Source organism: Paroedura picta, chromosome 9 (genome assembly GCF_049243985.1).
Source record: "Paroedura picta isolate Pp20150507F chromosome 9, Ppicta_v3.0, whole genome shotgun sequence".
NCBI lineage: Eukaryota > Metazoa > Chordata > Lepidosauria > Squamata > Gekkonidae > Paroedura > Paroedura picta.
The window spans coordinates 21531139-21543643 of record NC_135377.1 but is presented as its reverse complement, the minus strand read 5'-3'; the positions used below and the strand labels follow the sequence as shown (position 1 = coordinate 21543643).

The 12505-nt window shown below is 43.9% G+C and overlaps 1 protein-coding gene across 5 annotated transcripts in view; it reads left to right on the top strand.

Annotated features, from left to right (window-relative positions):
* The window catches only part of CPQ (carboxypeptidase Q), a 179264-nt gene that overhangs the window by 131220 nt on the left and 35539 nt on the right, over positions 1-12505 (top strand). For 3 of the 5 annotated variants that reach the window (XM_077351840.1, XM_077351841.1, XM_077351842.1), the window contains one exon: positions 8723-8924. The exons of 1 other annotated variant lie outside the window; for it this stretch is intronic. In XM_077351840.1, coding sequence (XP_077207955.1) covers positions 8723-8924 — 202 coding nt within the window. Of the gene's footprint in view, positions 1-8722; positions 8925-12505 lie in introns of those variants that run through there. One more of the 5 variants, XR_013234034.1, reaches the window with a different exon arrangement.

Sequence of the window (12505 nt, the reverse complement as noted above, 5' to 3'; positions counted from 1 at the left end):
TACTCTTGGTGAATTAATTTGCTATACATTCAACCAAACAATCATGGACATATGCAGATGTCCTCTATGACTGAATCATTTTGGCATCTTTTATGCCTATCAAAGTATATAGTCATCACGCAGACCTATCTTCTTCAAGCAGACAGCCAAGTAGATGATGTGTGGTAATCATTTTTTGGGTCATCAGTTCTGCAGAAGGGACTTTCCAAGCTCTTTGAATAGATCCTCAGTATCAACAGCTTGTCCCCAGGCTTCTCGCTTGACCAGGGACTTTCCATCCCACTTTTACCCCATCCTGTTCTTTATGTCTGCTTATTGTGTGTATTGGCCAGAAATGGCTTGCTGTGCTGATAGTTGTTTCCTGTAACAATATATGATTATATAATGGCATTTTTTTGGTCTCTTATTGAAATGGCGTTAGCCTTGCTAGCTTGTCCTTCAAGGGAAACGATAATTATCAAGACGCTGTTAAATCATCACAGCAAAATTATAATAGTGACTTAAAAATGAACACATTTATTGTGGCCTAGCTTTTGTGAGTTAATGTCCACGTCACTGGATGCATAATGGCACAGTAAATTAGAAGTTATCTGTAAAGAGGTACACATGGGAAGTAGTCTTGGGCTGTATCAACAGAGGCATCACATCAAAGTTGCGAGATGCTGTATTTCCACTGTATATAGTGCGGATCAGACCACACCTGGAGTACAGTGTGTAGTTCTGGAGGCCTCACTTCAAAAAGGACATGGATAGAATTGAGAAGGTACAGAGGAGAGTGATGAGGATGATTTGGGGCCTGGGCACCAAGCCTAATGAGGAAACACTATGAAATGTTTTTAGCACATTTATTTAGGTTTACATTTATAACCCACCCCTCATGAGCCGGTCATCTCGGGGCAGTGTACAGTATAACAATCTGTTCCATCTGTTCTGCGTAATATATTTCTGGTAAGGACTAGGAGGAGGAGCGTGTCTCATGGCTTAAGTGCCACTCAGCATTTAACACCCACTCAGGGCGGCTGTCCTGCCCCTGACCTCTTCCTCCAACTGACCTTCCTTTCTGTCCAGCAGCCAGTCAATCACCTTCCGTCCCCCACCCCTGACCACCCCCCTCCTCCTTCCACTCCCCTCTGAGGCTTGGAGGCTGCAGATCCCTGCTGTGTGAGAGTTGCCCCTGCCCGTGAGTTCCCTAAAAGCTGCCTGCAGCCTTTCCAGGTCCTGGGGGGAGGGGGAGGCCATCCTCAGAGTTCTTCCACCCCACTCTAGTGCCCGTTGGATTCCTGAATGCATTGGGCTTGGCCCCTAGTATAACAATAAAACTATAAAACATATAAATATTTAAAACATCTGAAAGCTAACAGCATAACAACAAGCAGAATCATTATCCATTCCCTCCATTAGGAGGAATATAGGAGAAGAATCCAAGGCAATTGGCCGGTCAGTAGGGCAGGCCCATATGCCCCTTTAGTTCAACATTCGCCCCCCCCACCCAAAAAAAATGATGGCAAGATATAGCGATAGCTGACCACATCTTCTGCTGTCCCGTGGTCCTCATCCCACCACACCTAAAAACTCTGTATTTCCGAACAGCTCCAAATGCAACATCTTCTGTACTTTGTGTGATTTGGTCTGATTATCTATGCTAGGCTAAATTTAGAAAAACAGATTGACATTAATTTGCCAGACACAGACAGAGAATAATGCCTGTGAGCTGCAGGTTTTTCCTTCCTAGACACACATTTAGCCTAATTTAGGCATATGTAAGCATGTATAGATTGTGTTTCCCTGACATTTCTTTTCAAGCTAGCAAACCTACAAGTGATGCATATTTTGCTGGAAATGTGACTGAGCTGAATATTATTTTGCTATATTGAGAGAGAGAGAGAGAGAGAGAGAGAGAGAGAGAGAGAGAGAGAGAGAGAGAGAGAGAGAACTATAATTCATTTCAGAACTTCCATGCTACATTCCAAGGGAGGTATTTAAGCCAAACATAGCTTATCAATAGAAAACTTTACACAAAGTCCCAGAGACTGTTTTGTAATGAGAAAAGAAAAGGGAAAACCCACAAGGAAAAACCATTGCAACATTATGCCTATAGGAAACCCACCAAAAAATGGCGCCTCTCCAAATCAAATTCTCCCTGGAGAAAATTATATCCCTTTGGTGTGGTAAAAGCTTTGTTATCCAGATCTTGGTTGCTCAGCATGTTCAGATAAACAGCACGCACAGAGGGTAAACCCTTTCCGTTCAGCCCCACTGCTGTTGTGACTTCAGGTGCTCATATGCCCCACTTCCATTTCTGTAGCAGGACAATTTGATGTTTTTAGTTGGCTTCCGACAGCAGCTTAACATCACCCTCAGATGCCCTTTTCCCCCTCTGCCTGCCTTGAGCTGTTGGGAGGTATTTGTTGGGAGGCAGAGGGATTCCAAATCTGCTTGATGCATAGGATGGTTCAAACCCAGCATGGTGTAGTAGTCAAGTAGTCTCTAACCTGGAGAACCAGGTCTGCTTTCACGCTCCTCCACATGAAGCCTGCTGGGTGACCTTGGATCCATAGTTCTCTCAGAACTCTCTCAGTCTCACCTACCTCACAAGGTTCCTGTTACGGAGAGGGGAAAGGAAGATGATTTGAGATTCCTTAAAGCAGAGAAAAGTTGGGTATAAAACCTTCTTTGGGAAGGGTCTTGCCAAGTACAGGGACTGTTTCCATAGTGTCACGAAATGGAGGTGCAGCTGGGCAGGATTGCCACTGATGGGACATCCCCAAAGCAATCTGTACTTCATTCCTAGTTTGGTGTCACGTACCATGTTGAGAATTCTGCTGTTAAAAAAATGTCACATTGCAGTCAGAGGCAGGAGCTTGGATTATTCCCTGATGATTGTGATTATCTCAGTGGACTGATATTTTAATGAGCCCGCATATTTGGATGATTCTTCCAATATGAGGAGAGTTGCAGGAAACAGCTGAGCCCACGGTTAATCTTTGGCTCTCCCAGCCACTCTCAACTCTTGACTTAAATTACCTAGGAGAACATAGCTGGGCCTGAGCTTGTTTTTGACAAACAGCAGCTACCTTCACACTGTCTAAAAAGGAAATGAAGTGCAAGACATCTTTTCCTTTCATACACACACACACAACCACACATATATATGGAATTTAATATCTTGTTATGGATCCTAAAGCGGGCGTACTAACCGCAGAACAGACCCTTTCTAACGGGCTTTGTGTTACCTTCCCCCTAAGAACCCCCATGCCTGAAGACCGTTCAGTCCCTTCAGACAGACAGAAATCTCGAAGGAAAGGTTTCAAAAGACAAAGAAGCCGTTTTCGCATCTGTGACCTGTTTTGCTTTGTTTTCCACAGCGGCGTTTCTTAGCAGAGACATTCTGTTTTTAATGCATCTCGCAACATATGCTCAAAATTAAGCGGTTACAATAATACATGAAGAATGGTATGGTGGGGGTGTAGCCATGTCATGGGCTAAGGGTGGTTCGTGTTCTTGGTTTAATATTAGAAACACATGTGGACCATTATAGAAATGGATTCCTATTGAAGAATGCCATGTTACCAACAGCTTATAAAACTGCACCATGGGGGGTGGGGGGAATTCTCTTTGAGTCAGATTTCCTACTTAAGGTACTATCAGCTTTGCATTTTCTTGAACACCTCCCCGATTGGTTTGCAAAGTTCCTCACTTGCTTGTATATTTCCTTCTTTCCTTTGCAATAGCTGTTCCCCTCACCCTTTGTCAAATTGGCCTCTAACAATCTCCATTGTTAGCTGCACTTAGTCAGTTCTGGTTTGTATGTCACCAGTCAGAGAGCTTGTTTTGAAACTGTGCTTCTCAAAGGCCCATAAAAAATACATGAGCCAGATCCGTAGGCTCTTGCACTCAGAAGCCATCAGCAGCATTGTAGCCAGAATTTAAAAGGAGAGTTTTCCCACAGAAGCAGTAAGAGACGGGGATTATTCTTAAACTGTACCAGGATGCATATCTATGGCATATAGTACTGCCAGTTTGCTTACTTTTGGACTATTGCCATATTTTTCTGTGTGCAAATGCCAGAATTTGGTCCTTGTGATTAGTTGAAAAAAAGTTATGGGGGGATATAAAGCAGCCCCCATTTAAAGAGAGCCAGTTTGGTGTAGTGGTTAGGAGTGCGGACTTCTAATCGATTCTGCACTCCCCCACATGCAGCCAGCTGGGTGACCTTGGGCTCTCCACAGCACTGATAAACTGTTCTGACCAGCAGTGATATCAGGGCTCTCTCAGCCTCACCTACCCCACAGGGTGTCTGTTGTGGGGAGAGGAAGGGGAAGGCGACTGTAAGCCTCTTTGAGCCTCCTTTGGGTAGAGAAAAGCGGCATATAAGAACCAACTCTTCTTCTTCTTCTAAAGAACAAGCCAGCAAAATAATAATTTTCATATACCAGCCAAAGGAGCCATGCTGTCCAGCTACTACAGTTATTTCATTCTTTATGCTACAGAAAACACAGATGTGACAGCGCAGCACTATAAAAGCCTGATATCAGATTCCAGTGCTGAAGAGAGAGTAATAGTGAGTGAAAGGTTAAAATTCTTCACTAAGAGAAAGCTTGAGCAACAGGCAGATTCAAGTGCTGTCATTGGCTAGCAACAGCTGAAAGGGAATGGATATAGTAGCTGGAGGGAGCTGAGTCTGACTATGAGAGAACCTGTGTCTATATAAATCCAAATAATAAATAAATAAAATAAATATGGAAGAGCTGTCTGTGCTTAACTGAACTTCTGCTCTGAGGAGAAATCTTATTTAAATAAAAGAAGGGTTTTTTTTTTCTTTACTAAAGCTGAAGGCAGAACTTGGATAATTTGGACAGTTTTTTTTGCAAATGAAAATGGGGTAGTGAGGTGATACTCCCAGTTCAGGCCAAAGGAAGAAGGGAAATCCTTGCCCCAGTTAAAAAGGGAGAAATCAGATGTGAGCATTTCCTTAAGCTTGTGTAAAAGAAAACTTGCTTCAAGCTACTCAGAAAGCAAAGGGATACTTGTACTTCTAGGAAGGAAAATTGGGGATATTAGCAGAAGGGTACCTGCCTTCTAAAAACCAGAGGAGTTCAGGGGAACTCAAAGACAAATGAAAACATGTGTGTTTGGGGAGAAACCAAAACCTTTCAATTTAAAGAAATCTTAGCATCTAAGAAAACACCTATGAACATCTCAAAAGCCTAAAACTAAACTGTAAAATAACTGATTTGTATGTAAAAGCTTGAATTTATCATTCCAACAACCCTTTTCCTCTATGTAAGTTAAAACAATTAAAGAAAAGATGGCTCTATACCTTGTCCAAAAGGCCCAGAACAGAGTAAAGCCAAAATATCTGTCAGTGAAAGCTGTGGAATAATCAGTTTCATTTTAAAACAAAGAAAACACACTATAAGGGCAGCTCAGTCTATGAGGGAACAACTATATTATTTTGGAGGGAAATGTGAGGGGTCTGTCATAGCAGGTTTTGTGATATACTGTCTTCATAGATCTAACTTACAGGTTCTGTTGCACAATTATTTTTAGAAGTAATGTAGGCGCTACTAAGCAGTGATTGGTCTCAACAGTGACACAGATATTAGCTCATATAATATTAGAAGGCCATACTAGCAAAGCATTTTTTGAGTCAAAGTACACAAGACTTCAAATAGGCAACTGCCTTAGGAAATCATTCATAAGCACCACCTTACATTGGGACATGCCTCATCTGCATGGACAGGCAGTGATTCTGGGCCCCTGGACAAAACTCTGGTCTGGCAGTGTGGAAAATCAGCAGCAACTCCATAACAGCAAGGCTTCACAGCAACAGCTGGAGCTCCTGGCTGCAGAGTGGTGGGTGCTGCCAACATGAGGCCCATGGATGCCCCATGGCTACCTTGGCAATCTGACTTGTACATGAAACTATCTGTAACTTAGTCACTAGGTGACAACTAACTTGAATGTATATTACAGCTGTTGTCTCCCATAATTCCTAAAAAATGTGGCGTGTGAATATAGAAAGCTGGCTTATACTGATCCAGACCATTGATCTATAAAGATCAGTATGTCTTCTGAGGCTGGCAGTAGTCTCCAGGGTTCTACTGGGGGGGGGGCATCTTTCACATCACAGTTTATTTAACCTGTTGTGCCAGGGACTGAGCCTGGAAACTTGTGCATTCAAAGCAACTGCTCTTCCACTGAATAGCCTTCTGTAGCCTAAAGAGACATATTTGGATCTTCAAGCCAAAGCAAATGCTAAATTGCATGATTCAAGTGGGTAGCTGTGTTGGTCTGAAGCAGCACAACAAAACAAAATCAGAGCCCAGTGGCACCTTTATTATTATTTTTATTATTATTACTAGATTTCTAGCCCGCCGCTCCCCTATGGCTCGTGGCGGGTAACAACATGTAAACCCCCCATAAAACCCCTAATACATAAAACATCTAAAACAATCCCCAACCCACCCTACCTGATGGCGGTGGAACTATCCAAGAAACCAGGGGTCACTGCTGATGTAGATGTAGAGGGGGGGAGCGATCTAAAAAGGGGGGGGCACTGGCCTCAACCAGAAGCCTGGCGAAAGAGCTCCGTTTTGCAGGCCCTGCGGAAGGATGGCAAATTTATTGTGTGTTTGTTGGTCTTAAAGGTGCCACTGGACTCTGATTTTGTTTTGTTGTGTTAAATTGCATGCTTTTTTGTAAGAAAGTAACTGGGAACCTTAAACCAGGATTGATGTATGGCCTTTATAATAACCTGACAGGTCACAGGATCAACCTGATAGCTAATGATGCGCTTTTATTTGCATAGTTAGAACAGACTAGATCAAAAACCTAAAACCAGTTTTCAAAACATTGCTTTGCTGGAGTTGGAAGAATTCAGCAGAGCTTGTTCTGCCAGGATGAAGCCGTTCAGTCTGCTTGTCTCAGAATAATACTATGAGGCTGATTTAATTAATGTTTGAATAGAACTTTGGGAAGAGGTATGTGCTAAGTATTTAATTATATTTCAGTGATGATTGCTTAGTAAGTGATGCTAGACATAGGGCTCCTAACCTGAAAGGGTAGAGCATTTCTGATCTATTTGGTGCTTATTTTTACTGATACAATCTTTAGACCATTTTAGTTGAACAATAGAGTTTACAGCCTGTGTTATCTAGAATCACATGGAAGCAATTCAGTTAAGTCCTTTTCAGAGACTTCCTGTCAGCAGCTCTCTTCACCAAGCACCTAGACTGATTTTTAAATTCCCTTGCGTTTAAAAAACAATTTGGAAATTTAGGGCCATTCCACACAGCGCTAATGTTGCCAAAGTGTTACCATTGTGTAACGCTATTTATTTTGCATTATTCACGACATTGTACACAATCTGCAACACTCCCGCAAAAATCGCTTCGTTGTAGCGATTTTCGGGGAATCCATAAAAGTGGATTCCCCCTAAAAAAAACTGCTTGACTCTTGAGAACAACCTGCAACACATCCGAAAAGGACACGTGCGTTCTCAAAACAGCGGTAGCAAGCATGTCCTTCCCTAATCTCTCGCACCCGAGCTTCCGGCGTCCCGATCGCCATTTCCCCCCCCTTAAACCGGCCAAAGCAACGAATCAGCGATGCTTCTATGGCTGAAATCCCTCCACACAAGCAATTGTCCGTAAGGTTCCCGAGCACAATACAGCCCCCTGTTCGACACTGCACTAATTTCGGCCAGAAATAGCACTGGGGGGGAGGGATTTTTTTTTTAATTTCAGAACGTGTAAACGAATAAGTGCCAGCTCCTAAGCCAGCAAAAAAGGTCTTTCTGATACATCAAATGAACGAATATGCATTGCTACTAGTGTTTTGTGTTTTTAAAAAACCTTTTTAAAGGGAAACATGAACATAACAGTTAATTGGCTGCTCTCTTTGATTGACGGCCAGGGGAGGGAGGAAGCGCGGAAAAATATTGCCTTCTTTGTTGCGATTTCGGCGAGACCGGAAACTTGTGCGTTACGATAGCAGCACTAGTGGGAGAGCCTTTTTTTCGATTGAACTGCCTGTGTGCGTTACCCAGACCTGCTGCTTTTGCTTCCAGAGCTTTTCAATAGCGCTCAGACTTAGCGAAATGGCCCGTTGTGCGGAATTGCCCTTAGTGTTTGCCCCAAAAATGGAGGGGAGGGGGGCTACCTCTAGTGCTGATGAGCTGTTTTCCAAGTGTGTTTCTTTTCGGTGGCTCTTCTTTGCAGACCTTCAAACTGCTTTTTAAACTTCGGGAACTTGAAAAACCTAATTTGCAAGTTATGGATGCTGCTTAATAGGCAATGGCTCAAAATAACTGCACAAACCCCTTCTCATTGTACCTATTGTTTTCTTTTAATATGTAATAATACTGAGCATTTTATAGCACTTTAGAGCGCCCCAAGCACTTTGCATGCATTATCTTAGCAATCTTTGCAATGACTCTGTAGAATAGGTTAATACTATTATCCCCATATTGAAGGTAAAGCGATGAGAGATAGAGGATGCTGCACCCAGGGACTTTGCTTCCAAAGAATTTTTTCGACAGGGACCTCCTCGTGCATATTTCACCATTACACCAGCTCTCTGCAGGGCTCTTTTGGGAATCATGCTTATTCTCTGTTTCCCTCTGGGAAGAGTAATCTAGTGAGTTGCTGATATGATTCTTTCCAAAGTACCATTTTGCAAACCCAAGTGGACAAAAAAGGTGTTCCCTTTCTATTTTCAGCTTAACCTCTCTAACTTTGACATCGTAATGGAGTCGGATGAAGGAACCTTCAAACCAACTGGCCTGGCTTTCACAGGCAGTGATAAGGCTCGTAACATCATGAAGGAGATCATGAAATTGCTGCAGCCCATCAACGTGACAAGTGTCTTTGGAAATGGCGGAGGGACGGACATTAATTACTGGATACGAGATGGAATACCAGGTGAGATGTCAGGATAAGTTTTGGAAACGGCTTAGTGGCCCTGCTCTTTCTCCTTATTTCCTGCCAAGTCTCCATTTGTGGCAGCCCAGTGTATGATGCCATTTTTCTTGAACTGCACTTGGTCAGAAATCAGAAGAAGATGAAGAGTGGGTTCTTATATGCCGCTTTTTGATGTGGAACATCTTCTGGAGCGCCTCCTAAAACGGATATGAATACAGACGTGACATCCGTAGTCCTGCCCAAGGGAGCGCGCCAGAAGAGTCCAAGCTAGTTGAGGATGCCAAGGCAGAGGACCAGCCAGCGCCTGCCGTGCCGAACCTGGGGCCCCAACCAGTGCCTGCCACGCTGCCCCTGGGGCCAAGGCAGTGGCCGTGCTCCCCACGGAGGCCCTGCCAACAGCCGCAACACAGCCCGAGGCTGAGGCAGCAGCTGCTCCTCCTCCGAGGCCAAGGCAGTGGCCACCCTACCTTTTGCCAACCCTGCAGGAGTGGGCTTTGGAAAATGCCCTTTAAAAAAAGGGCTGGGGGAGGAGGATGCAATCTGATTCTCATGGTTGGGTGGGTAATTCGGAGGGCAGGGAAAGGGACAACCCAAGTTTTCCCCTCCTCATGTCCCTTCTGCGACTTGCTGCTCATTGTCTTGCCTGATAATCATGGGGCAATGGCCAAACAGAGTCACAACAGGCCCGGGAAAGCCACAGAAGGGAGGTGACATCATGAAGAAGCCCGAATAATCCCTGAGAATAAACAGAGGGTAGAGCAAGGAAAATGACTCGTGTGGAAATGGTCAAACTTTTCTACAATATTAAAATAATAATATGATAGCAGAGTTCCCCCTGCTTGAATTGAAAGGAGCATGGACCCCAAAATAACACTTTTTCACCCCCAGAGGTTCTGGTGGCATAATAGTGGCTTGCCCTCCAGGATTCTTGATAGAGTTTGTTTCCATCCTGTAGCTAGATGATACCCTTACCGCAAGACCTTCCATCCTTCACATGGCTAGCTTTTGTCAAATCACAACAAATGACTATGTATCAGGACATTGTAAATACTAGGGAAGAAGAAGGGATCTGTTTTATACCCTCTTTATTTCTATCTGAAGGAGTCTTAATGCAACTTACAATTGCCTTCCCTTCCTCTCCCCACAACAGACGTCTTCTGAGGTAAGTGGGGCTGAGCGAGCTCTGAAAGAACTGTGACTGGCCCAAGGTCACCCAACTGGCAGCATGTGGAGGAGGAGGGGACTGAAACCCTGTTCTCCAGATTAGAGTCCACCACCCTGTAACCACTACGCCACACTGGCTCTCTCAGGAGAGCTGTCTGACAGCTTAAAAGTACCAGTTTTCTCAGAGACTGTCTGTTGCTGTAGACAGCGTCCTGTTCATAAGAGGAGGTTGTGTGCATATCTTGGAACGGCTCACGCTCTGCTGAGCAGTGAGAATATAGCAGGCCAATGAATAGTTATGGTACATAATCCCGCAGCCGTTTAACTGAGCGCACCGCGACAGCTTCCAGAGTGATATCCAATTTAAACATGCCACAAAGTGTCGACACTTCATCAATTTCGTTTAAATATTTTCCTGAAAATTCACTCCATTATTTGTTGCCTGTGATGCTTTCTAAAAAGATATTGAAACAGTTTTTGTGAAGTATTTTTTTTTGTCACAAGCCTAGTAATAGGAGTTTCGTTCTCTTGGAATTGATTTCCTCACTGTGTTCCAAACCAAATCCACAACTTCTGGATCCAGTATCGAAATTCGGGCACTGGCGGCCCCGAGTTCCCTTTCTTACAACTGTTTTAGCTCAGGATCTCTGGAGTCACTCTGTTTTTAACCTCTGCTGCTTTAATTTGGACCGGTTTGTCCTTCTTTATGAGAGCTCATCATGAATGGACGGCGTCTTCCGATTTACAGAAATGAAAATGGTGCTTGAGAACAAGCTGCCTCTGGCTTGAATGTACCACAATTGGAAGGCAAAAGGAAAGGCCTGTTTCACCAGCAGAGCTTTGCTTGTGGTTCTTTGGAAAGAAGCCATGGCTAAATAATGCATGCTGCTCTGCTCTCCGTTCATCACTGAAGTTTACACATGGGTAACGTTTCGATGCACAAGCCATTTGCTTTAGAGCAAGCAGCTTCACTGAATGCACCGCAGCCTAAAGGACACTGTTTAACAGCCTGACAAAGCAATTCTAAGCAGGTCTTCCCGGAATCCAGCTCAAGTCTATTCAAAGGGCTTTCCTGAAAGGAAAATGTTTAATGGACAGCACTGCGAGAGGCCCAAAGAAGCCTGGCAGTTTGTGAATTGTTGCAAATCGCTTTATAATAAGGTGATCTTTTAATATAAAAGCAGAAGGAATATTCTGTTGTTAATTTATCTAAGTACTCCCGGATGTACATGCATGGGTGGTCTTTTCCTCTCCAGAAAATGCAAACCAAATGTAGTTTGGGTGAAATGAAATCAACTAAATCTGTCTTCTGGTTTCTGTTGGAGCATCGTTCTTGAAAGAGAGACTTAGCTTTATTATGTCACAATAATCTTCAATCCATTTCCTTCAATTTGTCTTTTATTTCTGAACTTCAGTTGCACAGAAAGCAATTTTATTGCAGCACACATATGTTCCAAGCCACAGGCTCAGTTCAGTTCTTGCAAGCGGAACACGATGCCGCACATGCAGCAGTAAAAGGTCCTGCTTTCTTAGTATCCTTGGAAGGAAAGGCGTGCTGCGATCCCAGCTAGGCAAACATCCTAACAGATTCAGCAAGTAAACAAGGCATTCCATGCAAGGAAAAGAAACTCCTTCTTTTTGCATTGGTTGGGCTCAAGTACGACAGACCTTGACAGAATCCCCTTCTGCAGGGGTAGTCAACCTGTGGTCGTCCAGATCTTCATGGACTACAATTCCCATGAGCCCCTGCCAGCAAACGCTGGGAATTGTAGTCCATGAACATCTGGAGGACCACAGGTTGACCACCCCTCCCTTACTAGACCTCCAGCTAACTATTTAGTCGGAATAATTTTATTTATAATTTGATTCATATCCCACCTCTCCCATAACCGGCTCCATCCCTCCTCTTTATCATAGCTTTAGGAATCACATACACACTTCACTGAAAGGGAACAAAATAGTTATTTTCTAAAATGATTATATTCCACTTTTTGACCTGTTAAAGGGAGCTTGGTGGCTTGCGAGCAGCTTGTGTAAAACCGGCACGATGCACAAACAATTAAAACCAAGACAAGAAACTGTCAGCGGCAACATCTTAACAATGGCCAATTACCTGGGGCCTGGGAGAAGAGCCATAGGGCAGTGTACCACTAGCTCTCTGAAGCAACTTTGCTTTGGAGCACATCCTAAGCCTCGCCTGAGCAGGAGCCCTCCCCTCCTCTTCCCGAAGGTCGGTGTTCTCCTTGAGACTGAGAAGCCAGGAAGGCCGGAAACAATGTCTCCTCCCCTGCCTAAGAAAACTGCTCCTAGGAAATCAGCAAGGTGTCTGATAAATGGATGGATGTGTGAAAGAGAACAGAAAAGCGGGGTCAAGGTCAGTGAGTAGTAAGGGGAAAGCCACCATGTGGAGCTATACA